Raw genomic sequence first — 27,632 nt, forward strand, 5'->3', positions numbered from 1 at the left:
GCCATCAAGTTGTGTGCTGACTGCAGTGTGTGACAGACGGAGGTGTTCTTTAATGTTACTTTTATTAACAGCTGCTGTGTCTTCTTTTCCAGCTCTATGAGAATTTTCTTTGTGATTTTGAACACCGGTAAGTTGAAATTTTTTTTTTTTTAATTTGTTACTTCTGATGTTCAGGCTGCCTTGGTGTTGCCATTCGTGGTGTGTGTTTGTTGTTTTTAAATTATTTAATAAAGAGAAATGTCATTTCATTGTGACTTTGGACACATACTGTACCTGAGGGTAGAGGGGTGCGGTGGAGAGCAGGGTCATTCTTTAAGGATTAGTAGTAGTGTGAAATTCACGGGTGTTTTATAAATGGAGACATTTTTCAAAATATACAAAATAACATTTTACCTTTTCAGAATAGTGAAAGCAACTGTTTAATCTCATCAGGAGCAAAAAACATTTACAAATTAAACTGTGTATACATTGAATTTCCTTTGTTTCTTATTAAAATGGCAAAATGCAAACAATGTAATTGATGTCATCAAAAGAAAACCTGCTTTATATAAATCTGTGGTTTTCCAAACTAAGGATGAAATTTCTAAAGTCTAAATATTCAATATTCATTACAGTTACCACATTTGTTTTACTAAAAGTATTTATGTGAAAATGTTTCAGAAGAGGGGATATCAAAATAGACAAATGAGTTGCTGATTTTGTTGCCTGAGGATGTCGTATTAAATGACAGGAATAGCACAAGGAATGACAAATTGCATGACTGATGGTGCAATTTTCAAGTAATTGTGCACTCGCCATATTGTGACAGCCAATAACGTGTGCCAGTGCTGTACAAATGATTTCCATTAACATCCCTGGCTTTGTCAGACTCTCCTTTGCTATCCGCTCCTCAGCAGGATTTTGTCTTTCTGGTTTTCATGTCTTGATGAGATTCCTGTGCCAAGTCATCCGTTGGCCTTCTTCCTCCCACTTTGCTTTCCAGTGCCCCTTTCGTCGTGATATAATTTGCCCAGTTTTTCTTGTGCTTAAGGCTCCTGCCAACGAGAGTGTCGGCCTGTACTGCCTTCATTTCAAAGGCCATGACCTGTAGGTGGTGAACAGGATTGTGGTGGTTTTGTCCAAATAGGCTTGTATAGAATTATTGATTTTTGTGGACAATAGCTGACCAGCTTTATTGGTCAAGGTGGGCATCTTTGACTTCGTGGATCTTAATTTCATCTTTCAAGATAAGAAAACTGGATCGACCTTAGTTATCAATAGTGGAATAAAGTTCTTAACAGCCAGTGACGGCGTTAAAGAAGGGAGGTGACATTACACAAAATAAAGACTGGTTTGTCCTTTCTGTGTCTTTGCTTACAGAATAAATCCACTCTCACTGGTGGAGATCATTCTTCATGTGGCGAGACAGATGCCAGGTGAGTGGGCAGTGTGTGTGTCTTTATGCTAATATTTTTGAATTTCCCCATGGGATTGATAAAGTTTAATGAATTTAATTATTTAACATGGATGTGTACATTGAATTGATTTCAGTTACAGGTTACGCAGTTCTGCTGATAGGAACAAGCAAATAAAGCCAACAGTTTTCTTTTCAACTCGGTTTCATTTAGTCTTCATGTAGCGACTTGACACCGATGAATGTCACTTACACTGAGCACAGTACAGTAGTTACTTTGTCACCATTTTCAATCCTTTAGTGGTTTCATTTGCACATCACCCAGTAAGCATCATTGTGATTGGCAGCAGTCGATCCCAGTGCTTATGCTTCCTTTCATCCTTAAGCACACGTCCCAGTCGTGCCATCTCAGGGAGTGCAGACGCACTTTGAGTGGTCCGGGATGAAACCTGACTGGCTGTAGTTGGCTGAGCCTGTCGATCAGCATTTGCACTTTATAGTTGACTGTAGTGATTTTAGGAATTATAAGTGGTGTGCCAACCATAATATCTGAGGCTCTGCAAATATGATTAAGCTTTAAAGATTTGTTTAAAGATGCTTCTAGTTTACAGATGATGTTAGCTTTGCTGTCATTGACTTTGTGGAAGCTGGCCCGGACAGGCGGACAGCGATGGCTCAACCCACACACGTTTATTATACACTAGACAAAGAGCCCGTTTCGACAATGTAAGGTGAAACGGGTACGAGTTTGTGTCAGCAGTGTAGGAAGAACAAATGATAAGTAACGAAGAAGTTGTTTTGTAATGATTGTAGTCCGCTTCACTCATTACTGTACAGGCTTGTACTGTTAGTTGATGAATTTTCCAGGCCTATAGTATAATATTGAATGATGAATGTTCCAGTACAATATGGAATAGTAATAAGTATAAGCACCACAAACCTGATATCGGTGTATTGAATGAATGCATAATTGAATCAGAATGCGTAATTAGGCCTCGAGCTGTAGTCGAAATCGCCTTTCAGGCCTCTAGAGCTTTAATCGAAGTCGCCTTTCTCTTTGAGTTTTTGCGGACGTAAATCCGCTGCCTGCCGCAATGTTGGGGTTGGATGTTGGTCTCGTAAGGTTTTTCGGGTAGCTCACAGAAGGCGACTGCGCATTCGGCTTCGGACGGACGGACGTGAGTGAGTGAGTGAGTGAGTGAGTGAGTGAGGAGGCAGGCGAATTATGTGTTAAGATAATTCACTATTTACAGTGAAGCACACAACCCCAAACAACTCCCCCAAAAGTCCAGGCCTTTAGCCAGTGCCTCTTTCTTCAGGCCGCCTCCACTCCTCTCCTCACCCGACTCCAGCCCCTGAGTGGTGGTCACTGGCACCCTTTTATCAGGCACCCGGAAGTGCTTCAGGTGGTTGATTGCTGTCATCCGGCTGCGTTTCCGGGTAAGGCGAAACCAGTGCCCAAAAGGAGCCAACCGCTCCTTTTGCAGCACCCCCTGATGGCGCCTGCGGAACCCCACAGAGCTGCACAGAACTCCAACTCCCATGAAGCCCTGGGGGAGTCCGAGGCACCGCTGCAACCCAGGGATGCTGCCATCTAGCGTCCACAGGGAGATACTGGGCTTCCCACCCCTGTCCCCCTGGCAGATGTGGCGAAGGGGCGTCCCGGCTAGGCATGGGCCCCAGCCATCTGTCACAACTTTTATTCATCGGCCAGACAGCATTGCCTCCATGTTGTGGTAGCACAGTGGAGTAAAACTTGAGTGTTGCCCCAAAGCCGGATAATATTTTATATGCCAAGATTTTTACTTCATTTTTTCCAAATCTGATAAAAAAAATCATGCTTACCAGTTGTGTATGTTTTGGTGATGTAATCAAACGAATAACCAGATACCTTCTTCTGCTTTTATTTTAGATCCCAATACTGCAATTGCTTTTCTTGAAAAGACAAGAGAGAAGGTTTGTACCCTGTTTGAATACAAGATTGGGATTGTAAAAGTGATGTGGAGTAGTCCAGCGTATGGAGAAAATATCAACACGACTCTGTTATGGGCTCAAAGTTGACGTTGTAATCTTCACAAACATGGTATACGTGTATATGCCATGTGAAGTTAGGTTCTAACATTAAGCAATTTGTGTAAATTTAAGTAAATGTTGACTGCCCTGGTGTTTTATAATGGAAGCTGTGGGGCATGGAGCAGAAAGTAAAAGCCTAAAACATGAGTGGGTGGGTGGGGGTTGAACTGAATTTAGTTTTGTCAAGTTTGACTTGTTTGCATGGAATGTTATTTGCTTTTAATAAATTCAATAAATAAAAGGTTAAAACATTACCAGACCCTTCTATTTTGAAGCAACAAAAGTTTTGATATAAGAAAACATGCCATCTGTGTTTCGTTTATCACATTTGTAATAATGGAAGAGATTTGAATATAATCATTTTAGATAGATAGTCCTGGTGCTATTTTGTTTTCTTGAGGTAAAGATACATTTTTATTTGTTGTGTAACAGGAGAAGTTCTCACATTACAGGAACAAACCAACATGATACCAAGCATGTGATGGGCAAAGTTTACTGTGATTTGGTCTTTTGAGAGGAAACCACACACCTGGGGTCAAAGGTTATTTCAGAGGAAGACAAGTGCCGAGGGAGCACACACAGCTAATCGTCTTTTTCACAAAGTTTACTATTTGGGCATAGAGACATTGCTTCTGAGCTTTTGTTGACATTTTGTAGTCTTAGAGTAAGGTGGTACGTTATAACATAAGATAGCTTTCATCTTCATTTCCAATTTTTCCTGGAGTTATTTTCATGAAGCCCATTGTTATGTTGACACATACCGTACAATTGTAATTGTTGGGGTTAAAAGGAGAGATTAGAAATAGTTTGCTCTCTTTTCTCTCCCCCTCCAGCCCCCTCCCCACGTGAGGCTGGACCACACTTCACGAAGTCCCAGTCCTCTGACCTACTGAGAGACAGAGCACGTCCAGAACAAAACAAGCCTCCCCGCAGCGATTAAATTAGAGAGTTCAGTCCTGAAAGAGTAAACCCAGGGAATGATGTTAAAGCAGATAACATGTGATAGTCTTAGTACAATAAACCAAGGATATGAGATTATTTATTTATTGTTTATTCACCCCCTGCTCGTGTCGCTTGCCATCCCAAACACACACCCCCCCCTCCCCTCGGCACAGGCTACATGCCAGCCACTTAACGTCTCTGCCACTCGCATATGCGGATTTCACTTTCACCAAACAACAAATCTTTTAATTCTCGCAGATAAGCCTCCTCATTGGGAAGAAACACTACTTTTCCCTGATGGCGACACGAATTAGACGAACTACAAGTCTCCGACTTAAGTTTAAAGCCAAACAATATATTCGATCTCTTTTCGCTGTTCTGTTATTTCACCAAGTAATTTTCATTTGTTTGCGCTAATGCGATCTTTACTATCCTTTTTGAGACTTTTGAACTTGCTCTGCACGTGTATTGCGCCAACGTTTTTGAATTCTTTACGACGTTCTACTTTGTCATCTACTCTTTGTCTTTTATTTCTGGCCCCGGGCTTGGTTAAATCTCTTGTCACAGTCTCGTCTCGCGGGACGTGAAGGTATCTCTCTGAAAAAGTTGCATTCTGTCCCAGGCTAAAAAGCCTCATCTTGTCCCAGGATTTTTTTATTATAATATACATTATTTACATTATTTAGATCCAGGACATGGTGTGACTCACGATTGTACTTCAGAACGTGTCGGGATCAGTTTGCTTATCTCTTTTTTTCTGCTTCCTCCGGAGAAGTAAAAATGTAGAACGTTCCTTGAATGTCCACATTCAGTTTAGCAGGATACAAGAGGCGGTGTCTGATTTCTGCTTTCTCAAAGCGATGTTTGATGCCGTAAAATGCGGCACGTTTAGCAGCTGGGGAAAATACAAGTGTGGCTATTTTCAAGTATAATCTCGTTTCTGTCTAAGAAGTGACAGAACATTTAATTTAGCTTGTAATTTGTTGAAGCGCACAATGAGGCTTTGAAGTTTTGTGGCATTTGATCCCCGTATGTGGTAAGCTGCTGCTATCTCGGTGTCTGGTTTGAAGTCCTCTCCAGTTATTTTAGAGAATAGTTCAGCTATGAATTTCACGGTTTTCAGGGAGACCTTCAATTGTAATATTATTCCTTCTGTATCCATCCTCCAGTGCAGCTAGTCTGTTTCTAAGCACTTTGCATTCCCGATTTGTAGCCGTTGGTCTTCCGTCAGCAGTAGATGCCAGTTGTTGAACTGTTTCAATACGAGTTGTGAACGTTTGCTTAACGTCTTCAAACTGAGCACCTAGTGCTATAAATGTATTCTCAAACTTGGACGCATTTTCCTGTATTTTTTCCTCGATTTTTTTTTCTTTCTAGCATACCTTCTAAAAGTTTCCTCAAAGCGATTATTTAAACGTTTCTCCTGGTCTTTAATATCCTGAAGCAGCTTCTCATTTGTCTTGTTTATGTCCTTTATCTCTTTCCTGATATTATTTGTATCATTTGTAACCTCCTTTGTATTATTCTTGAGCTCTTTTATGTCTCATGAGAGTGGCAGTTATTGCAGTAATCATTGCTGTGATTGTTATCTTCTTCTCAGCCTGTTCATTTCAGTCTTCTCCATGGTCTGTGGGTGGAGTAGCAAGCACAGTTAGAGTCCGTGTCGCTGGCTGTCAGGGGTAGTTGATAGCGTGGATAGTTAGGTCATATTCAGTTTCAATGAACCTTCTGGAATCTCCAAGTTCTCCTGGCCTGACACTTTTGCTCTCGGCTGGAGGTGATGGTGCAGTTTCAGGTCCCAGGAGATCAATTCTTTTGCCTGTCTGTTCCAGTTCAGTCTCTGGCAGGCTGTACCTTGAACTTGAACTTGTGGCCTGTTTAGACTTGGATAACGTTTTAGGTGTCTTATCCGTTTCTGTCTGAGCCCTTTTTCTGCTATTCATGCTTGTGTATACTTGCATTTACTTTAAATAAAGCACCATGGGATAACAGTAATAAAGGGTAAAAATAACTGCTGCTAACGGAGTTCCACTTCAGACATCCTTCTCCCAAAATGGACGAGACCAAACCGCTAATCATCTTTTACAATTACTGAGCCTCATAACATTGCTGTGTTTTTTTGTTTGAAAGTGATCTGTATGAACTGTTTTACAATGTGTGTGTGTATATAATGTCAAGCTGTGGATCAATGCTTCTTGACTTGAAAAATTGGATGTATTTGTTAAGTTTTTAAGCTTTTATTGTTTCCAGTGCTGCTCCATACCCCATAGCTTCTATTATAAAACGCCAGGGTGGGCAAGGTTATTTTTTTTAATAGAAAATGCTGAACTTTAGGAGACAGTTTTGTATGGCAAATGCATTTATATAATGCTTGTGAAGTAACAACTGACTATCTCGCTTCTCCTTTAATCCAACGTTGCTGTGACCTGAACTGGTTTGACTGTGTTATTCTTTATGTACTCAGAATGCTCTTTGTAACTTTTGTTTTTACCTTCTATGTGTTGGTTTTTCTCATTCTCTGCTCTTAATTTACAGAATGTTGATTATATCTGAAACACACTTGCTTTAAATTACAAGATACAAATGAATTCTTCAGTTAATGAACACTAAATGAGCAGTCTTTAGTTGTTTTACTGGGTCTTTCATTTAATTTCTTTTCCAGGTCAAGAGCAGTGAGGAAGCAATAATCCTCTGTAAGACGTCCATTGGCAGTCTGAAGTTACAAATTAATGACTTGCCTGCAACTAAGGTACTCGGTGAAGTGGTTGAAGCTTTATGCTGCATTCATTACCTTTACAAAAATTATACATGACAGCTGAGTGTAGCTGTTCTTTTAACATGTTTATGATGTTTTCCGTACATCACACACTTTTCAGAATTTAATTAAATATCAAGAGTAATTTAGTCACATCTGGTTCAGCATTGGTAGTTGACTTCTTGCCAACCTACACATTGCTTTCTTTTACATTAGTTATGAAATAGTTTTTTTCAGTTGTGTTTGTTTTTTGTGATTTTTTTTTTTTTTTTTTTTTTTTTTAAATATAACTTGTAAAAATTCCTGGTCAATCAAAGTATTATGTAAAAGGAAAGAAACCCCATAACAGCTCCTGGGCTCGCATGTTTAAAGTGCATGCAGAAAGGACACCAGAGCACAACTTACTGCTCGACACATACGGGATCTTTGACTAAAAAACGATTCACGCAGTGGTGAGGCGCTGCTCGCCTCGTAATACAGTGGTGTGAAAAACTATTTGCCCCCTTCCTGATTTCTTATTCTTTTGCATGTTTGTCACACAAAATGTTTCTGATCATCAAACACATTTAACCATTAGTCAAATATAACACAAGTAAACACAAAATGCAGTTTTTAAATGATGGTTTTTATTATTTAGGGAGAAAAAAAATCCAAACCTACATGGCCCTGTGTGAAAAAGTAATTGCCCCCTTGTTAAAAAATAACCTAACTGTGGTGTATCACACCTGAGTTCAATTTCCGTAGCCACCCCCAGGCCTGATTACTGCCACACCTGTTTCAATCAAGAAATCACTTAAATAGGAGCTGCCTGACACAGAGAAGTAGACCAAAAGCACCTCAAAAGCTAGACATCATGCCAAGATCCAAAGAAATTCAGGAACAAATGAGAACAGAAGTAATTGAGATCTATCAGTCTGGTAAAGGTTATAAAGCCATTTCTAAAGCTTTGGGACTCCAGCGAACCACAGTGAGAGCCATTATCCACAAATGGCAAAAACATGGAACAGTGGTGAACCTTGCCAGGAGTGGCCGGCCGACCAAAATTACCCCAAGAGCGCAGAGACGACTCATCCGAGAGGTCACAAAAGACCCCAGGACAACGGAAAAGAACTGCAGGCCTCACTTGCCTCAATTAAGGTCAGTGTTCACGACTCCACCATAAGAAAGAGACTGGGCAAAAACGGCCTGCATGGCAGATTTCCAAGACGCAAACCACTGTTAAGCAAAACGAACATTAGGGCTCGTCTCAATTTTGCTAAGAAACATCTCAATGATTGCCAAGACTTTTGGGAAAATACCTTGTGGACTGATGAGTCAAAAGTTGAACTTTTTGGAAGGCAAATGTCCTGTTACATCTGGCGTAAAAGGAACACAGCATTTCAGAAAAAGAACATCATACCAACAGTAAAATATGGTGGTGGTAGTGTGATGGTCTGGGTTTGTTTTGCTGCTTCAGGACCTGGAAGGCTTGCTGTGATAGATGGAACCATGAATTCTACTGTCTACCAAAAAATCCTGAAGGAGAATGTCCGGCCATCTGTTCGTCAACTCAAGCTGAAGCGATCTTGGGTGCTGCAACAGGACAATGACCCAAAACACACCAGCAAATCCACCTCTGAATGGCTGAAGAAAAACAAAATGAAGACTTTGGAGTGGCCTAGTCAAAGTCCTGACCTGAATCCAATTGAGATGCTATGGCATGACCTTAAAAAGGCGGTTCATGCTAGAAAACCCTCAAATAAAGCTGAATTACAACAATTTTGCAAGATGAGTGGGCCAAAATTCCTCCAGAGCGCTGTAAAAGACTCATTGCAAGTTATCGCAAACGCTTGATTGCAGTTATTGCTGCTAAGGGTGGCCCAACCAGTTATTAGGTTCAGGGGGCAATTACTTTTTCACACAGGGCCATGTAGGTTTGGATTTTTTTTTTTCCCTAAATAATAAAAACCACCATTTACAAACTGCATTTTGTGTTTACTTGTGTTATATTTGACTAATGGTTAAATGTGTTTGATGATCAGAAACATTTTGTGTGACAAACATGCAAAAGAATAAGAAATCAGGAAGGAACAAATAGTTTTTCACACCACTGTATATACAGTATGTGTGCAAATCACAAACACAGAAACCTATGATTTACTTGAAAGTAGACACCCCTGTGTTTGTACAAATGCCATTACTGCTTTGGTTGACTTGTGTGTTTATTTGAAATCTGGCAGTGTGCCTTGTGCGTAAGTTTCTTAAATTCACGGGCCTGCTCTCCATTGAGATAAACTGCAGATGACCTGCCAGTAGCCGTTAGCAGTTTTGATTTCTCTATGTTAAATGTTAAGCCTGGCAGCCTCCACTACATTGTAGAACATTTCTGTGGCCGCCGCGTTGTCAATTGCTAAGAAAACTTACATGTGGTTGTCATATCCTGTACTCCTCACTCACCTCCATGAAATGCCCTTTACACTACTGCATTGACCATATTATCGAAGAGCAGTGGTGAGACCGTGTTGACCGATGCCCGTTTTGAGAGAAATGCATCATATTGCTCACTTTGGACACACACACACACACACACACACATACACTTGCTGAAGTCGCGTACAGTTATTCAAGTAGGTGGCTGAGTGACAGTTGCTGGAATATGTCCTACCTTGAGCACACTCCACAAGGCTGGCCAGTGCACGCTCTTGAAGGCTGTTTGGAAGTTCATGAAAAGGAATTCCACTTCGTGTCACTCTGGCCAGAGCTGTGTATACTGATAGTTAGAATTCTTTGAATTATTTTTAATATTTAATAGTCCAGCATAATGTGAGCTGTCCTGATGAGAGTTCATTTGACCAAGTAGGAACGCCTGGGAGGGAAGGGTCAGTGAATTGCAGTTTAGATTTGTAGATTGAAAATGAATATTTTAATGTATCATCTGTTTCATAAGGTTCATTGAGTATCATAAACATATATTTTTTTATGATTTAATGCCTAGAAATTGGTAGAAGATGTCGAGGAGATGTTAAATAACCTACCTGGAGTGACTTCAGTGCACGGTCGATTCTATGACCTCTCCAGCAAGTACTACCGATTTATTGGAAATCACGCTGCGTATTACAAAGATGCCTTGCGCTATTTGGGCTGTGTGGATGTCCGAGAACTGCCAGGTAGGAATTTTATGAAGAGGATTTCAGTTTGCTTTGCAGCCTGATCTGAATTTTCAGTTAAGGGTTTGGCACTGAATAAAAGTTCTGCTTTTCTCCTGTTACATATGTGGCCTTGCATCAGTTTGCAGGGTCAGCTTTATTTTTTCTTGATGAAAAAAATAATTGATTTTTGCGTTAAAGAAGAACATGGCATAAATTGAGAATAAGTTGCAGGAAAACCCCTAGCCTTACTGTATATACAACATGCAGATTTCATTCTTTGATTTCTGGCCTTGTCAGTCAATTTATCTTCACAATTAAACTCTCTTAGTTGCTGAATGTGCAAATGATTGCTGGTATTGACCTGAGCATATCATTGTATGTTCAGAAATGAAAGCCCACTGTAATTTTGCTTCATGCATGGATTTTTACCTTGACATATGTCATTTATGATCATTTCTTGACAGTGGTGGATAGATAGATAGATAGATGAAAGGCACTATATAATTAGATAGATAGAAAGAAAGAAGCATCCTGGAGAAATATAAACCCCAGAAAATCTGATTTGTCGTGTTTCTCAAGGTGTCCAAGGTTGAAGTCTGGTGCTCTGCTATAATGTGAGACGGGTCACGGCACAGGCCTTCACGTTTGCTTTCCCCACAGTTTGGCTTCTGGTTCATCTTCACTAAATACTTTTAAATCTACAGAGCAGGCCTGATCACTTGATGTTTGAAAGACGTGGCAGACAGCAGGACCAGCTTGTACTCTGACGGAGAATCCATCAGCCTTATTCCAAGCTGTGCAGTGGCCCGGCAAAACATTTTCCTTAATCCCTTCTGCTAGTCTCCTTTAGATTGGACTGCTTTTGTCTTTACTTAATTTAGATGGTAAAACTCCCAACACAGACTTGAAGTAGCAGCTACTTATTATGTGTGCGCCATTTTGGACTTGCGTGTCTATCGCCAGTAGTGCATGTGGAAATAAAATGGGGAGACGTACTGGAGCAAGTGTCGACATTTCCTTCAGGTTGGAGGGATGAAAATCTTAAGCAATTTAAAATTTCAAGAATGTAAAAGAAATGCTGTGGAGAGTTGCACAGAGCTGTGTCCCCACCAATGTACACATTCCTAACTGTTTGGGTGCATTTTATCTTTGCCGGATTTACTAATTTGTTGTAATTGCAGGTTGTGGTTTTATATTTAGCAGACTTTATATAGCGCAGAGTGCTGTGACAAGTTCTCAGGTTTTATATTTGTTCTTTATTCTTTTTCATATGCTGATTATGCCGTTGTTTTGGCAGTTTAATGCTTGTGTGGCTCTTAGATTATTCTGATTTCTGACTCCGGTTCAAAAAAAAATTTGTCAATTCAGAATTATTCAGAAACCAGTAGCGGCGCATGCACTGCTATAACGATAACGTGCAGTGAATACACTTGACTTTTCTTTTTCTGTACGTTTAGCAGTCGTTTGCTCAGAGGTTGATACACTCGCTCTTCTTGTCTCCACCCAGCGGCCTGTTTCTTCGCTTCTTTCGTTGGCATCTTTTTGTGTTAAAATTGATTAAGTCAGTGTTTGTGTTGCATTGTCTTTAATTTGCGTTGTGTTCAATCTGCCTCAGGAATGATTTTAAGATATGAAGAGGTAGGGGAAGTGACGGCAAAGGTGGTAGGGAATGAGAACAGCGCCTGTACACATGTGCCACATGGCTGCCCTGCTGGCACTGCTGAGAGTTGATTCTATAATAAAAATAAAGAGGAATAACCTTGGAGGCCAATCCTCACCCTGAAAGTGGATAGTAGACGTCATGTAGTATATGTGGAAAAAGTTTCAGGTCAAACGGTTTGCGAGGGACAGATGATTTGAAATCCCGGACAGCCACGGTAGTGTATTATTCTGAATATGAAGATAAAGATGACTTTTGAAAGCTCTGCCGTTTGTAGTGAGTGTGGTGTCATCCTCCTGAATACGCAGCACAGACTCGCTCCTCTAGCGTGTACAGCTTTTGAACTCCCCGTTGTGCTTCTTTGCCCCTTGTTCTGTTGTGGTGGTCTGTGGATTAGCCTTACGTGTGCCGCTCCTCGTCTTGGCCTCGTCTGTCACTTTCTCCGTTTTCCTTTTTTAATAATTTTTGAGACACTTAAATTGGTTTTTTAGAGCTGACACTGGTCACTTTTTTTGCCCAATTCTAATGATTTTTGTTTTTTCTCCCTTTTTTAATTTCACGTTTACACAAATCGCCCGCATAACCAGGCATGTAGAGGCCTGTGTTTTATGGTAAAGTGGTACTTTTATAATTCAACTCCAGACCACAATGTTAGCTGTTCATTTTTTATTAAAGGAATTCTCCACCCAAAAATAAATTAGTATCTGCTACCCCACGTATGTTGTAGTGATGGCCATTAAAAATAAAATGTTAACCTTGTGTTTATGTGGAGAAATTCACTTACGGTCCACACCGTGACCAGGAGGGTCCGTTTTAATTAAAAGACGAAACAAAAAATTCAGATCTCATTCAATGAGCGTCTCTTTTAATCCATGCCAAAGATGTGCCTCGGCTGGATAGCATATTAATAAAGTACATCATCATCATCATCATCCTCATACATACAGTGAGTCCAGTGCTCCTCTCTCTCTTCTATTATACAAAGTGAAGGCTGCTTTGATTTGAAGAGCAACACAGTTAAGTGTTGGATGGCTTGGAGTATGTGTGTGTGACTTGTATTTACACATTTCATTTTCAGAAGCGGAACAACAGGAAAGAGCCTTCACTCTGGGCCTGGCCGGGCTTCTAGGAGAAGGCGTTTACAATTTTGGAGAACTTGTAAGTTGAGTTTCTTTATTTTGCTTTTAACCTTGAGACATTTGAATTTGCTACTTCTTCAAACTGTTGAAATTCTCTTTTTATATTCCAAAGACCTTACAAATAAGTTTATTGGCAACTGTAAAATGGCCCAGTGAGAGTGAGTGTGCCCTGTGCAGGGGTGCTACTGGCATAGGATCTGCTCCCCGGTTGACTCGGTCGTGGCACACTCGGGTTCATATGATGAGTGTATGACTATATAAGACAGGAGAAGTGTCAAATTGTAAAACATCTCATGTGCTGAACTTTATAAAAGTCAGCTGCAGATTCTGCCACCAGAGAGTGGTGACATGCTGATTAGCACACAGCAGGACAAACTCTACTGTATATGTGACAATAATGATCCTGCATAATCCTATAAAGACGCTGACTGAGTCGCCACAACCTTGATCGTGCTGTCGTGAAATTTCTGGAATTTCTAATTCTTCCATTTAGCTCATTAGGATGTCATTCTGTGTGACTATGCTCCCATCTTGCTTCTAGGAGCCATTGACCCCAACACCATCAGTAATGTCACCAATGAGCTAGACAGTGAGGCACAACAAAGCAAGGGGATGGTGCAAAAGTGCCAAGTGCTTTTATTAAAACCAGCAAACAAAACAGTGTTCAAATAAACAAGTGCAATGTCTCAAAAATCTTTAAATAAATAATCCAATAAAACAAATGAACTGGTGAAAAGTGGAGGTTAAAATCCATTAGAAAAAAAAATTAAAAAATGAGGTTAAAACAATGGCTGGAAACCTTTAACCAAATCAGCCCGGTGCCTTTCTGCGACTGGTGATGCTCCTGCTTCTCCTGTCCAGGCTATGCACCTGGGGAGCCACCCTACTTGCGGCTGACCTTCTCTCTGCCGCCTTCTGCTTGTCCATTCGCCTCACCGATCCCTGGCTCCAGTAGGCTTCACCAAACTTTGACGGCGCTCACGCTGAGGCTTTGACGTCCCAAGTCCTGACTCCCACTGCCTTCTCGGCCTTATGCGGCGAGCTATCCTCCTTCCGGTCACTCCCGCTCCTCACTAACACTCAGTGGGAGAGTGACCACTAGCAATTTCTCCCGGAAACACCCAGGCTCACTGCTCAGCTGCCCCTGAGCCTGCGCTTGCTTGCTCTCCTGCAACGGCCTTCTCCTCGCTGCTTCCTGCCTTCTTCGACTTCTAACATCCGTACGTCTTTTCTTCTTTTTTTTTTCCCCCTAGCCGCCTCGCTCTTCTATTTATTATGGGGACGTAGATCAGATGTGGCAATTAGCAGCTCCCAGCACCAATGACGGATGTGGACGACTCCTCACCTGTGCACTTAAGCGAGGACCGTCTGCATCACGAATCACCCAGTACCCGCTTGGCCGCACATACCACGCCCCCTTGCTAAGCCGCGAGTGCGGCCATTATTTATTTAAAAAGTGGCCCAGTTGACTTGAGCTGTGCACCCGCTTCACCACATTGTCTTACTGCAGTAAAAGACTGGCAAGATTGGGCACCCCTTGGCATTTTAAGGGCTCCTTCCATGTGCATAAGTATGACAAGACTCTTTTGTTTGAACAGTGCTAGAGAATTAGCTGGCAGAATAAGACTATTGATTTGAAATTAGTGTTGTCAATGAATAACCATTGTTAATTATTGTACTTTAATGAATCAGTCTTATTAATCATAAAATCAATTTAAATTAGTATTGTAAAATTGATTTGCTTTGCTGCATTGCAGCGCCTGATGCTGCTTTATTTTAAGATGTGCTGTTTATGTAGAGTAGAGACGCGGTGTTGATTGTATTACACAACACGTCGGGTCATTTTGCATTTAGAAGCAGGACAGATGCCTTCAGGGAAAATCAGACATGCTACATGAACTGGAAACCCTTTGAGCAAAACATGGACAGAGTGGGCTGAATTACAACAGCAGCTCGCCTATGGTGCCTTACCACATACGAAGCAGGCTTGTGGCCTGTGAGATTGGAGAGCATCACAAGCGGAGAACTGCTGACCAGTGATCAGAAGAAATCGCACAGAGGTGGTGAACAATTATAGATGGCAAATACTCTCAGTAGATCATTAAGTATGGCAATTCAGTTTATCGGGATAACGCAAGAGTTGAAAATTCAGCTAATCAGAGTCAAAGCTTGCTTTAAAACTAACCTTTGGATCTCACAAACAGTTGACAATTAATTTAATAACCTGTCATTACATTGATGAAGACTGGCAGGTAAAATCTGTGCCGCTGCTGCTGTCACAATGTGGTGGGCAACCTTAACAGAAAGCTCAGTAAACAAAGTGGCTGCCTCTGTGACCTTGAACTGGCTATTTCTACCAAGTTTCGATTTTACAGTAGTCGATTATCAGATCTAATTTGTGGAAACCACTAGAGGCAAGCTGAGAAGGTCATTGCTGCGACACTCTCCTGTTCTTAAACAGTATGCCTAAAACATTTTGAATGATACATTTTCAGACCGATTGTGACTCGTTTTCACTTGAAGTTCAAATAAAGTTTTGGCGTCTGTGCTGCATTAAAAACACTTTTCTGGGATGTTTATCCTCGCACTGTTCTGTCCGTTAAACAGAGAGTCTTGTTTTGACCATTAGTGGGGCTCATGTCATCTGTCAGAAGTGCAGCTCATACTTGAGCGTTACATATCCCTTCCCAGTAATCATGGCAAAGACGTCAACATGAGAAATATGATGAGATAAAATGGAAAGATTTAAGTTGCTTAAAAGTGGAGCCTTCGTGCTTAACATACATTGCAGTGTATAATACAATATACACGGTGCCTTCAGAAAGTATTCATATTTTATGTTGCACCCTTGTGCTAAAATCAGCTGAATTTATTTTATTTCTTAACGTCAGACAACACTTGATACCCTAGAATGACCAAGCAAAAACGGGATTTTAGAAACTTTTCCAGATTTTTTCTAAAAAGTAAACAACTGAAATACCCCACCGAGACGAGTGTGCAGAGGCTTTACTCAGTTGAGACCCCTTTGGCAGCCACTCCAGTGTTGAGGTCCTCTCCGGCTCTATTAGGTTAGATGGAGACTGTTGGTGGGCGACTATCGCGACTATCTTCAGGTCTCTCCAGAAATGTGCACTTGGGTTGGAGTCCAGGCTTTGGCTGGGCCACTCGGGGACATTCACAGAGCCACTCCTGTGTTGTCTGAGGTCCAGAGTGCTCGAGCAGGTTCTCATTAAGGATTATCTCTGGACTTTGCTCCATTCAGCTGTTTATTCAAGGAATTTCCAAAAAAGATATGTTTGAAGTCTGCCTATGATTGTGTTGCATAAAGTTTAAATCTAGTCTCTTCGGTATCGTTTGACACTGGCCACTGTGACGGCACCTGTGCTTCCTTCACATCATTGTAATAGCCCTTTCCATAAAATATATGCTTTAATTTAAATGCATTATTTTAGTTGCTGTTTTGATTCAGTTTTTTGTGATGTATACATTAGTACACTAGAACTCTCTAGACACGAACAGGCCACCATTCAGCCCAACAAAGCTTGCCAGTCCTATCCACGTAGAGAAAAGCCAAGCAAAATGACACCTTTTATTTACAGTCCTATCCACTTAATTCTTCTAACAGTCCCTAAAGTCCTACTGTCTACCACACTACTTGGTCGCTTATTCAAAGTGTCTGTGGTTCTCTGTGTAAAGAAAAACTTCCTAATGTTTGTGCAAAATTCACCCTTAACAAGTTTCCAACTGCATCCCCGCGTTCTTGATGAACTCATTTTAAAGTCACCGTCTCGATCCACTGGACTAAACCCTTCATCATTTTAAACACTCTTGTAATCTTATCTTCTAACTCATCCCCTGTAGCCCTGACTCAGCCTAGTTGCCCTTCCCTGGACGTTTTCTTGTGCTGCTGTGTCCTTTTTGTAATCTGGAGACCCAAACTGCACCCAGGACTCCAGATGAGGCCTCACCAGTGTGTTTTATAAAGCTTGAGCAGAACCTCCTGTGACTTGTACTCCACACATCAAGGCGCTATATAACCTGACAGTCTGTTAGCCTTCTTAATGGCTTCTGAACACTGTGTGCCAGTCGATAGCTTAGAGTCCACTACAACTCCAATATCCTTCTCATAAGGTAGACTCTCGATTTTCAGACCCCCCGGCGTGTACTCAGACCTCACATTTTTACTTCCTATGTGTAATTCTTTACATATACTGACGTTAATTTTGATCTTCCACAAATCTGCCCAAGCCTGTCTGCTGTCCAAGTCCTTCTGTGATGATTTGACAGAATCCAAATTATCTCCCAATCCCCCTATTTTTGTATCATCTGCAAACTTAACCAGCTTGCTGCATATATAAAATAAATGAAATGATATACAGTGGTTCCTCGGTATACGTCTGCTTTGGAATACGTCCAACTTACTATACGTCCTGTTTGGATGCGAAAAATTTTGCTTGGTATACGACCTTTGTTTGGAATACGACTAGCGTGCTAGAACACCGTGTGTGGTATAGCGGGTCCGTGGCTTCAGAAAAAGGGCCAGGTTTTAACCCGTATAGCCGTGTCGTTCGCCGTGGGCGCGATTTCACAACCGCGGGGAAGTTAATGAGGTAGTTGGAGCGAGTCGCACCTGCACAGGGGGGCTGTGATCGGGAAGAGTGAGACTGCATTTTTAACCTCAGATTTCATCGGATTTTATTGTTTTTATCCCTACAGAACACTTGTTTTTATGGATATTTATTAATTATTTATTGAAACTAGATGCACTACACTTTTTTGTTTGGACACTGATTTTTGTTTTAAATAAAAGCACTTGGCATTCTTGCACTATCCCCTGGCTTCATTTAAGAATTGTCGTCATTTGTCAGCTCATCTCGGTGACATTACCAACACTGTCAGGTTCAGGACTCCCCGTAAGGACGTATGGGAGCGTGGAGCGGACCTGCATCGTCACACCGCGTGCTACCCTACGTTGCCCATGAGTGTCAGTATGCCAGTTGCTAGCATTCAGTGAACAACCCGCGCTATAACTCTGTTAATTTTCACGTGATTTTGTGTTTTTTCCGCGTAAATTTGAATTGATTGTTGAAAAGTATGAAGGTGGCATGCGTATCCAGGACATGGCTGCTGCATACTGTATGCCGAGAATGACCGTATCTACGATTTGTGAAAAACAAAGACGTTATTAAAAAGTAAAGTGAGGTTAAATTATTTATGTATTAAGCAGTGTTTACATTATTTTATACAACTCCATCAATGTATAATATGCCAATAACAATAGGATTTTTTTTTCATGAGAACGGATTAATCATTTTCCTTTTATTTCATATGGGAAAAATTTGTTTGGTATACGTCCTGTTTGGTATAAGTCAAAGGATCTGGAACAGATTAGGACGTATACCGAGGTACCACTGTATATATATATATATATATAATCGGCACCCCAGCACCGACCCCTGCTGGACACCACTCATAACATCGGCCAATTCTGATGAGGTTCCTCACACCATGACCCTCTGCTTCCGGTGTCTGAGCCATCTGAAACTTCACCCTGAGCTGCCACTTCTTTTAGTTTGATGCCCACTCTAAACATGGCCTGTCCTAAACTCCCTGCCCCTCCATTTCCTAGTTTAAACAATCTTCGACTTGCGTACTCAAGCGCCTTTCTAATACATTGGTGCCCATGCAAAATACATTTGAGAACTTCAAATATTGCTTCTGTTATGCTACTGAACTGACTGGAGGTGGTTTGGATTCTCCTTATTGTGCCTTTCAAATGTTGCTTTGCAGTTAATGCATCCAGTTTTAGAGTCTCTGAGGAATACCGATAAGCAGTGGCTCATCGACACGCTGTACGCCTTCAACAGTGGAAATGTGGAGAAGTTCATGTCATTCAAGACTGCGTGGGGTCAACAGGTGAGAATGGACTTTACCCGCTGCATTGAACCAAAGTGTTTGATTTATAACATTTTTTTTTAATTTGTAGTTTTCTATTTAATGTTTAATTTCTCAGTCTTTTCTGCTGTATTCTTTCTAGCCTGACCTTGCAGCTCAAGAATCAAGACTAATGCAAAAGATTCAGCTTCTCTGTCTAATGGAGGCAAGTGTCATTGAATCATTTTTCAAATGTACTTTAGCTTTGAGGTCAGGTAGACCTCACTAATGGTGGTGGTAACGTGTTACATGTTGATTAGCACTGTACGCTGTACACAATTCAACAATGACCCTCTCAGCCTATTGGGGGGCTCGAGGACATTTGCTGCTATTACATTTTTGAATTCTCCTTTACTACAGCTAACTCAGTGCTTCTAAACCAGACCTTGGAGTTTATCTATAGCATTTTCCTGAGGCAATTACTATTAAAAAAATTTAAATGACCTCTTTAACAAAATGGTCCATAGCCCCTTGAACACAGTAGTTTTACCTTTTATTTTATTTTTTTATAGATGACCTTTACCCGTCCATCAAACCATAGACAATTGACATTTCAAGAAATTTCTTCACATGCCAATATTCCAGTAAATGAGGTAAGTGCTGTCACTCGATGTCTGTCTGTGTGTACAGTAAATGGCACTCTTATTATTCAGAGATTCATTTGTTTGTAAATCTGTTTAACAAATGACAGTTACTCCTGCTGTCTTACCCCTGAAGGGCCAGGTTTCCTTATGCGTGAGCAGGTTTAGTTGAAGTAGAACAGGATGGGGGGCTCCCTTATGAAAGCCATTCTGTAGACCTTTACACTTCTGTGTAGGCAGAAACCATAATAGGGAGTGTGCGGTGTGGCCAAACATCATTAAAACCTGTGACTGTTGCACCGGTATAATGTATTTGTGTACGCTTTCTAGCCTGAGATATATAATTAAAAAATCTTGGGAAGAGTCGGACTTTTACCATGAGATTGTTTCAAGTCCCACCCTACTTACAACTATTTTCAAACTATTCATCTAAATATGGCAGTGAGAAACGATGAAGTCAAACAAATTAACTCAAAAATTGTCGATTGGTTACACGGCAAATTGGTTAAATGCGCATCAATAGACTATGCTGAAGCAGTTGGTGGTGATGGTGTGGAAGATGAAAACAACAACTTACAATATCCCATAGAATATCTACAAGCGTTAACACCATCTGGCCGGCCGGAGGAAGAATTACTGTTGAAAGAAGGATGAATCGTAATGTCATTGCGTGATTTATATCTGAGTGATGGACTGTGCAATGGAACAAGATTAGTTGTATTAAAAATTGGTTGAACAATTCTGACATGTAAAATTTTAACAGGCGACAAGAAGGGTAATGTAGTCCATCTTCAGGGGATAGCATTAGTCACAAAAGGAGATCTTGATATGCCATTGGTATTAAACGTGTATCTGCTCTTGAACTGTGTACTTGTCATCTCCATCTCCCCTGAACACAGGTCGTTCTTTAATGTCTGTCCTAACAATTCCATTGACCTTTGAAGAGTCAGGACATGCGGTGGGCTGGAGATCTCCGTTCTTTCCTTGCCTTGCACTGCTGCTTTGATTAGCTAGTATTCGCCTAGTAATGGGCTCTCCAGTTTGGTTCCCAAGTTGACTTTAAGCTCTCGTAACTACTGAGTAACATGGTCACTAGTGTTGGCAGGACAGGGAGACATTGGTTTCACTGGGTCACTCACTATTCAGACTTTTTCTCGAAACTGGAATGTCCTCTTGAAACAATACCTCTGGCTTGACTAGTGGGCTGCTGTTCATCATAAGTAACCCTGTACCCCTCCGAATGGCGAGAGTGAATACGTTAAAGGTCTCTGTGCCCCTACCAGTCATGATATATAATACAGATCAGTGCAAGTCTAGCGCACTTTCAAATATGTACAAATACAAAAATAAAAAAATAACTTTAAATGGGATGTGGGATTCTGGACATCGTAAAATGACATACTGTCCTGGTGGTTGACTGCTCTGCCCAAAAGCTTTTCTCTGTGTACTGATAGCTGGCAATACGTTTTGTACTCTGGTGTGTTCCTCCAGGTGTCTGTTTATCATTTATTGAATTGAAAATGAATTTATTTTTTGATAGGCTGAGATGTTTCGTTTTTTTTAATTATGATGAAAATGAAATGAACACCTTGGCCATCTTAGACATGACTGCTAAAGCTTGTTTGGTGCTTTGTTCTCATAGGTGGAGCTGCTGGTGATGAAGGCGTTATCAGTGGGTCTAATCAAAGGCAACATTGACGAGGTGGATCAGAGGGTTCACATGACCTGGGTACAGCCTCGGGTGCTGGATTTGCAGCAGGTGTGTAGAATTCATTAGGCCTGAAAAGCATGCGTTTTACCTGCTTGTACTGACTGGAAAAGGTGAATCATTCCACTGAAATGGGGAAGCGTTGCTCAGTCACAAGTAAACAGAGGTCGCTTTTGAGTTTCATTTGCTTGGCGTTGATAAAGCTCGAAGCTAATCAAATGTTTAGAAAAAGAAGAAAGCCTAAGATTCCTTTCATAGCAAGCATCTCTGCACTATACCTGGTAGCCATGAAACTTGGGGAAAGAACGTAGGTGACTGAACTGTCTTCTTGTCTCGTAGAACTCATTTAAAATAGCTGAGTTGGCAGGCTACATCCACACTACTGTGTTTTTGTTTAAAAATGTAGACATCACTCAGTTTTCGCCTTTTGTCTGCACTGCCCTAGTGCTTCAAACCCAAAACCCGGTTACTTTTGAAAATGCTCTGAAGATACCAGCTCAGTGTTGCAGAGTGACATGAGTCAAATCCTAAGAGCTTGAAAACCCAGACTGCAATTGTGCTCTGATTGGTTCGTGTTTATCATGTGACTCTCCCCCAATTGGATCCTGCTCATCATAATGTCTAATTCCCTGATTGGTCAACCTTCAGAAAAGAAAACCATATTACAACATGGCCGACACAGATGAGTTGCCTTCCATGGCGCTTGTCGTGCTGCTTATCTGTTTTCATCTAAATTGCATTTCCCTCCGTTTGAAGGCTGCATACCTGCAAAAAAAGGCAAATTTACTGGTTGCTAGCGTTTTGTGATAAATCCTGCAGCCAGAGGCGTAACCCTAAACCTTCAAGGACGATACTCCCTCTGCCCATTTGCACCAGTACACACATGCCTAGCGCTGGCAAACAGCTACAGTACATCATATGTGTTTTTAGAAGATACTTTGATAGCCAATGTGAAGACAAACTATGGACGGACATGAAAAGTTCAAGTTCAAGCACTTTATTGTCATTGTGTAACACAACGAAATTACTTTTTGTGACAGCCCCGAGGTACATTTAAAGAAAAGTCAAATAATTCCAAATGTGTCATATACAGTGTTAATAAGTGTGTTAAGTGATCAAGTAACCAGAGCAAATTATTATTATTGCTCCTAGTACAGCAGCATAAATTGTTATTGCACCTGTTAATGAATAGTACATTACATATTCTACAGTATATTGTATTACATTAGTATATTGCACATTACCAATATAGTTTATTGCACATGTTCAATTAAAAATGGTCTCAGACTGAGGAGATTCAGAGTTCAGAAAGTTTATGGCAGATGGGAAAAAGCTCTTTTTTAGTCTGTTTGTGTGTACACGGATTGACGTAAAGCGTCTGCCTGACGGGAGGAGCTCTAACAAAGAATGTCCAGGGTGAGTTTTGTCCTTCGACAATGTTTCTGGCCCTTCTCACACAGCGAGTCTTATATGAGACTTCGAGTGATGGCAGTTCAGTCCCAATAATGGCCTCTGCTGTTTTTACGACCTGCTGCAGGGCTTCTTTAGCAGCCGTGGTGCAGCTGTTGTACCTGCAGGCCATCGTGCAGTTAGTTAAAATGCTCTCTGTAGTGCATCGATAGAAATGAACCAGCAGCTTCTGGGGGAGGTCAGCTCTCCTTAGCTTCCTGAGAAAATGGAGGCGTCGTTGTGCTTTGCCTATTGTAGCCATATAGAACATAGCAGTGTGGCTAAAAGCTTCATTTTACTGTCGCCAAAGGGCCAAGCTGGATTTAATTTTGTTCAGGTTAGCCTAAAGATATACAGTGCCTTGAAAAGGTAAACCTTTATTTACTAAAATGTCACCAGTATGTCGGTAGCCTTCCCTGGCATTCGGTTTTTGTTGAGCTCCTCTTTTTGAAAAGGTTTCTCTATTCAGTTTGCCAGTCGTGCCCACTCCACTGTACAGAATTATTCAGGCTGCACCAGTTTAGTTAGGGATCAGCAGTGCACAACACTTTTGAGGTCCTGCTACAGACATTCAGTGGGGTTGAGGTGTGGGGACTGTGACTGGGCCACTCAACGACATCCACGTTCTTCAGGTTTACCTTCAGGATCTGCCTGTGTGGCGCAGCCTTCACCTCCAACATGATGGTGTCGCCTGCCTGGCACATTTGGACCACGCACTTCCACTTCAGTCTCGTCACAGTCTTTGCCAGTTTGTTAGCACCAGGTGGAGACCACCGACAAACCTGTGGAGTCGCTCAGGTATTACATGGCACTGACTCAGCCTGGTGAGCTTTAGATTAACAAAGGAAGACCATTTTGAACTTGTGTTTCTTTTCATCTGGTGTGATGCATGCATTTTTATAGAAAATGTATCTTTACAAAAATTGAGGCAATGAAATATGAAAACAGCAGTGGGGGCTGTGAACGCAGTGTAACACCAGACCCCCAGCTGCGGGTTGTCAGCAGTCTGAAGTTACTTCTCAACTCGTATTCAGTGTCGTTCCACTTCATTTAACTGGTGACTTTACCAACAGTTTGGTTTCTTGCACTTTTCTAAAATGGGACGCCTGAAGGCTCACTAAAGTCACATGGGGGTGGTGGTGAGGCCTGACCTTTGACCCCTGTTTCACATCCCCTGGTGCCGTTTGCTGCCTTGTGCAAGCGGTTAACTCGGTGGGCTTGAAAAGTGAAATAAACCAACATGAAGTGTTGAATGTGAGGGCTCTCTGGATTGACTCCATCATTGAAGTGCCCATCATGACCCCTGGCCCCCTTTCTTTATCTCGGCTTGGGACTGGCACCAAGTTGGCCTGGTTTTGCCTCCACACCTTAACCTCCCTCTGAAAATGTTGGTGTCAGATGTGTTTGTAGATTTGATTTGCTAGGCTGTCACTTGTTAATATTCAGAAATGCCGTGTCTGTGCTCCTCCTTGGTAAATCCAAAGCGGGCAGCACTTGAATTGAACACTTGGCATGTCAGTGGGTGGCATTTTGATTATTTGACAGGTTTGACTTTTTGTTTTTATTTTTTTTGGTTACAGATTAAGGGAATGAAAGACCGTCTGGAGGTGTGGTGTGGAGATGTGAAGAACATGGCCGTACTTGTGGAACACCAAGCTCACGATGTGCTGACATAAACGCTGTGCTTTCTTTTCTGCCCTTTGAAATTGAGTAACGCAGAGGGGGAACTAAATGACGCGTCACAACACATGACACGACACGGGACGGCCGTCTGCAGTGTATTTGTACACCGTGACCGTCCTCGCCGTGCCTGCTCTTATTGTACTCGTTTTCTTTTTCTTTTTTTATTCCCTTTATCCTGTTTTGTCAGCTTTGAGGTAATACACACGTCGGAGCGCGAGGTCACATCTGTCGGTGTTCAGCCCTGCAGGTCAGTCACTAACAAATCAGGAAGACCTGAGTAATGGCTGAACTCTGGACGGACTCGAGTGGTCTCACGGCCCCGTCTTTCAGAGTCTGCTCATTCGTCTGTCTTGGATTATTTTAAAGCTTCATCCTCTGAAGAAAGAGGAGACCTCAAAAGTGAAGCCCCTCCATATCTCCTTAGTTCAATGAAATTAGGGTTTCAGCTAAAGGCGCAGACTGCCCTCTCTGCGTCACTGGGCGTCCTCGCTGGTTTTGAGGGTGGGGTGCGTCCGGTGGTCCTTTTGAGAGTCGCGTTTTGTAAGAACAAAAGTCAATAAATGACCTGCATGTGTCTGACAGTTTTCTTCATCTGGCCCTGGTGAGACATCGGCTCGCTTCTGTCACTTTGGTCCAGCTGTTGTCACTGACCCACTCTAATGGCCCGTATAGCGCCATCTACTGGTGGACTGAGAGCTTGGAGCGGAGAACTGTTGTCACATCTGAGTTTACTGCGGCCCAGTAAATGGGTCAGAAAGACCGTTGTTGGGCCTGCTGTTTTAGAATACAAATCTCTGATGGGCAAATGTGCCCCACTGTAGCTGAAGAAGAAGAAAAGATCAAAGTTTAAATTTCAATTTCCACCTCCAATTCTTTATTTAATGTGGTGGCTGAAGTGAGTTTGCTCCCTAGCCTGGTGAGCTCTTGTGCCATTGATGGTGACGTGTTACGCCGAAACGGAAATGACGTGGCCGCAGGTAGGAGTTGAATGGCGCTGTGTGTGACGCTGATCTGATGAGACACAGACGGATGAACAGAGTAACACTATGGCCGTCACTGCAGCCATCTTGGATTTGGAGTGCAGGGTGGGTGAGGCTCTCCTGACTTGGTTGAGAAGTTTCAGTTGAAACTTCAGACTGGGAAGTTCTGACTTCCCCATTCAAGCGCTGGGGCCAAAGTGATGCATTCTGGGTAGTGATGTTCACTGGCCGCTGGCTTCAGGACGTCTCTTTATTGTTCAATACGTCTGAAGCCTCTTGAGCAGCTTGTGTCCTTGGAAAGAAAACTTTACTCTAAGATAGGATTACATGATGAAGAGCGCACATCTTCATGAGTTCATGGTGGGCTGGTCAGCTACTGGAAAGAAGTGCTTAGGATGGCCATCCGCTACGGTATATGGTTCCGTCGACTCCTTCATATTACAAAACGGACAGAGCCGGTCCAGGGAGGAAGAGTCAAGGAGGTTAAGGGCTAACATGACAAGTTGTTGAGAATGCTAAATGGATGTAAGTTGATATAGCGCCTTGGTGTGCGCCGTACACGTCTGTGTAACACGCTGGAGGGCCGTGTGAGGTTCTGGTCTCCGGATTACCAAAGAAGACAAAGCAGCACAAAAGGAAAATCCAGAGAAGAGCAGCTGAGGACGAAGACTGCAGGGGTTAAGCCAAATGGAGTTGAAGAGGTGATGGGATTGAAGCAGACAACGCCGTGCAGAAGTCTAACGGGACGATGTGTGGAGTGCTGCTGCCTAAATTATATAATGCAAAGGTGAGGCTTCACCACGTGTAGCGGGGGTCTCAGCAGTGGAGAGCAACTAAGAAGGAAAGGCTAAAGGACCACCAACTTCAGGAGCGCCGAAGCACAAGTAGAGCTTACTTCAGGTATAACAACGCACTAGTCGGGCCTCCATATTACAGAAAAGACACACGGGCCGGTGGAGGAGACTGAAGAAGTCCATGTGGACAAATGTTTACAAGGCCTGAGCTGTTTGTGTGGAGTCCCCTTAAAATGTGACCTCATGTTCTTGTTAAGGACACACATGGAGGCTGCATGAAGGTACATTCCACCACACTGATGAGCAAACTCCACTCCACGGTGACATCACAGAGGTAGTCGACTTGGCGACATGCATTGAAGTGAGTGGAGAAGGCCTGTCTGAACTCTGAGTTGACTGCAATCATCTTTAAAGTGTCACCGAGGGCTAAGGAAACGTCTGGCGGCTCGACCGGCCAAAAAGGTGACCAGCCGTGACATCAAAGAAGAAAGATCACAGGTGTCATCAAAACAGCGCAAATACCGAAATCGCAGTCGAAAGTCGGAAATGTTACGTAGGGCTTTTAAAGTGCAGAAAATTCAGAGGGACTGTCACGGATGAAGTGGCGGCTCTCCAAACTGTCTGGGCTGATGATTTGCACTTGATCTTCTAACAAAAAGACACCAACCTCTTGGAAAGAGTAATCCATTCTTTCGTTATTAGAAGTATTCTTCAATGGAGTCTCCTGTGTTGGGGGCGTCAGGCCCCTTCAAGGTTTGTCTTTTTTTTTTTTACCTGCACATGGCTAATTACGCATGCGTAGGGCACGTGCCCCCCAGCTTCAGGCTCCGAACGTGTACGCGCACGCATCATGACTGCCACGCGTGCCCAGCGTTCATTTCACGCGTCCTCTGAGCAGGTCCTCAAAAATGAACGAGACGCATGCGCGAGTTGCAGTCCCCGCGAAAAGTCGGAATGTGACGTCAGAGTCTGTTTACTATGTACACGTGACAGAAAGCAACTTTGAGGATCCTACGGGATCGATGTGGTGAAGCAAAATGCTGACATACAAATGCATTGGTGGTGCTTTTATATGCAAGTGTCGCATGTTCCCGATCGAAATGACGCGACACATTTTTAAAAGTCTCACGTACCATCCTCTGTGCCATCTTTTCAACAGCAACAGAGTGTACGGCGCTGTATTTGAGCCACAGAGAATAAAAATTAAGGACGCAGTGAAAGGAGCATTTTGTGATTAAATTGGAAATTGCGGCTTTAATCTCGAAATGTCCTCTTTAACCTCGTAGTTTACTTTATCATTAAAACCGACCGTCGTGAACGTCATCCCAGTCGTTAATCGCTACGAGCTTCTGGGCCTTCCTCCTGACCTGCCAGGACACACGTGTTCCATTAAATGTCTGATATTCCAACTCT

General features: G+C 42.2%; 1 protein-coding gene across 1 annotated transcript in view; it reads left to right on the plus strand.

The window, feature by feature from the left end:
* Positions 1 to 25,019, plus strand: part of psmd13 (proteasome 26S subunit, non-ATPase 13) — a 41,981-nt gene extending 16,962 nt beyond the window's left edge. The window contains exons 3-13 of the mRNA XM_028796142.2: positions 93 to 127; positions 1,360 to 1,415; positions 3,306 to 3,349; positions 7,071 to 7,157; positions 10,138 to 10,309; positions 13,030 to 13,109; positions 18,881 to 19,006; positions 19,128 to 19,190; positions 19,537 to 19,617; positions 21,248 to 21,364; positions 24,343 to 25,019. Coding sequence (XP_028651975.1) covers positions 93 to 127; positions 1,360 to 1,415; positions 3,306 to 3,349; positions 7,071 to 7,157; positions 10,138 to 10,309; positions 13,030 to 13,109; positions 18,881 to 19,006; positions 19,128 to 19,190; positions 19,537 to 19,617; positions 21,248 to 21,364; positions 24,343 to 24,438 — 957 coding nt within the window. The 3' untranslated portion in view covers positions 24,439 to 25,019. The remainder of the gene's footprint in view (positions 1 to 92; positions 128 to 1,359; positions 1,416 to 3,305; positions 3,350 to 7,070; positions 7,158 to 10,137; positions 10,310 to 13,029; positions 13,110 to 18,880; positions 19,007 to 19,127; positions 19,191 to 19,536; positions 19,618 to 21,247; positions 21,365 to 24,342) is intronic.
* Positions 25,020 to 27,632: the final 2,613 nt, after the last annotated feature.

The sequence above is a fragment of the Erpetoichthys calabaricus genome, chromosome 2 (genome assembly GCF_900747795.2).
Source record: "Erpetoichthys calabaricus chromosome 2, fErpCal1.3, whole genome shotgun sequence".
NCBI classification, from domain to species: domain Eukaryota; kingdom Metazoa; phylum Chordata; class Cladistia; order Polypteriformes; family Polypteridae; genus Erpetoichthys; species Erpetoichthys calabaricus.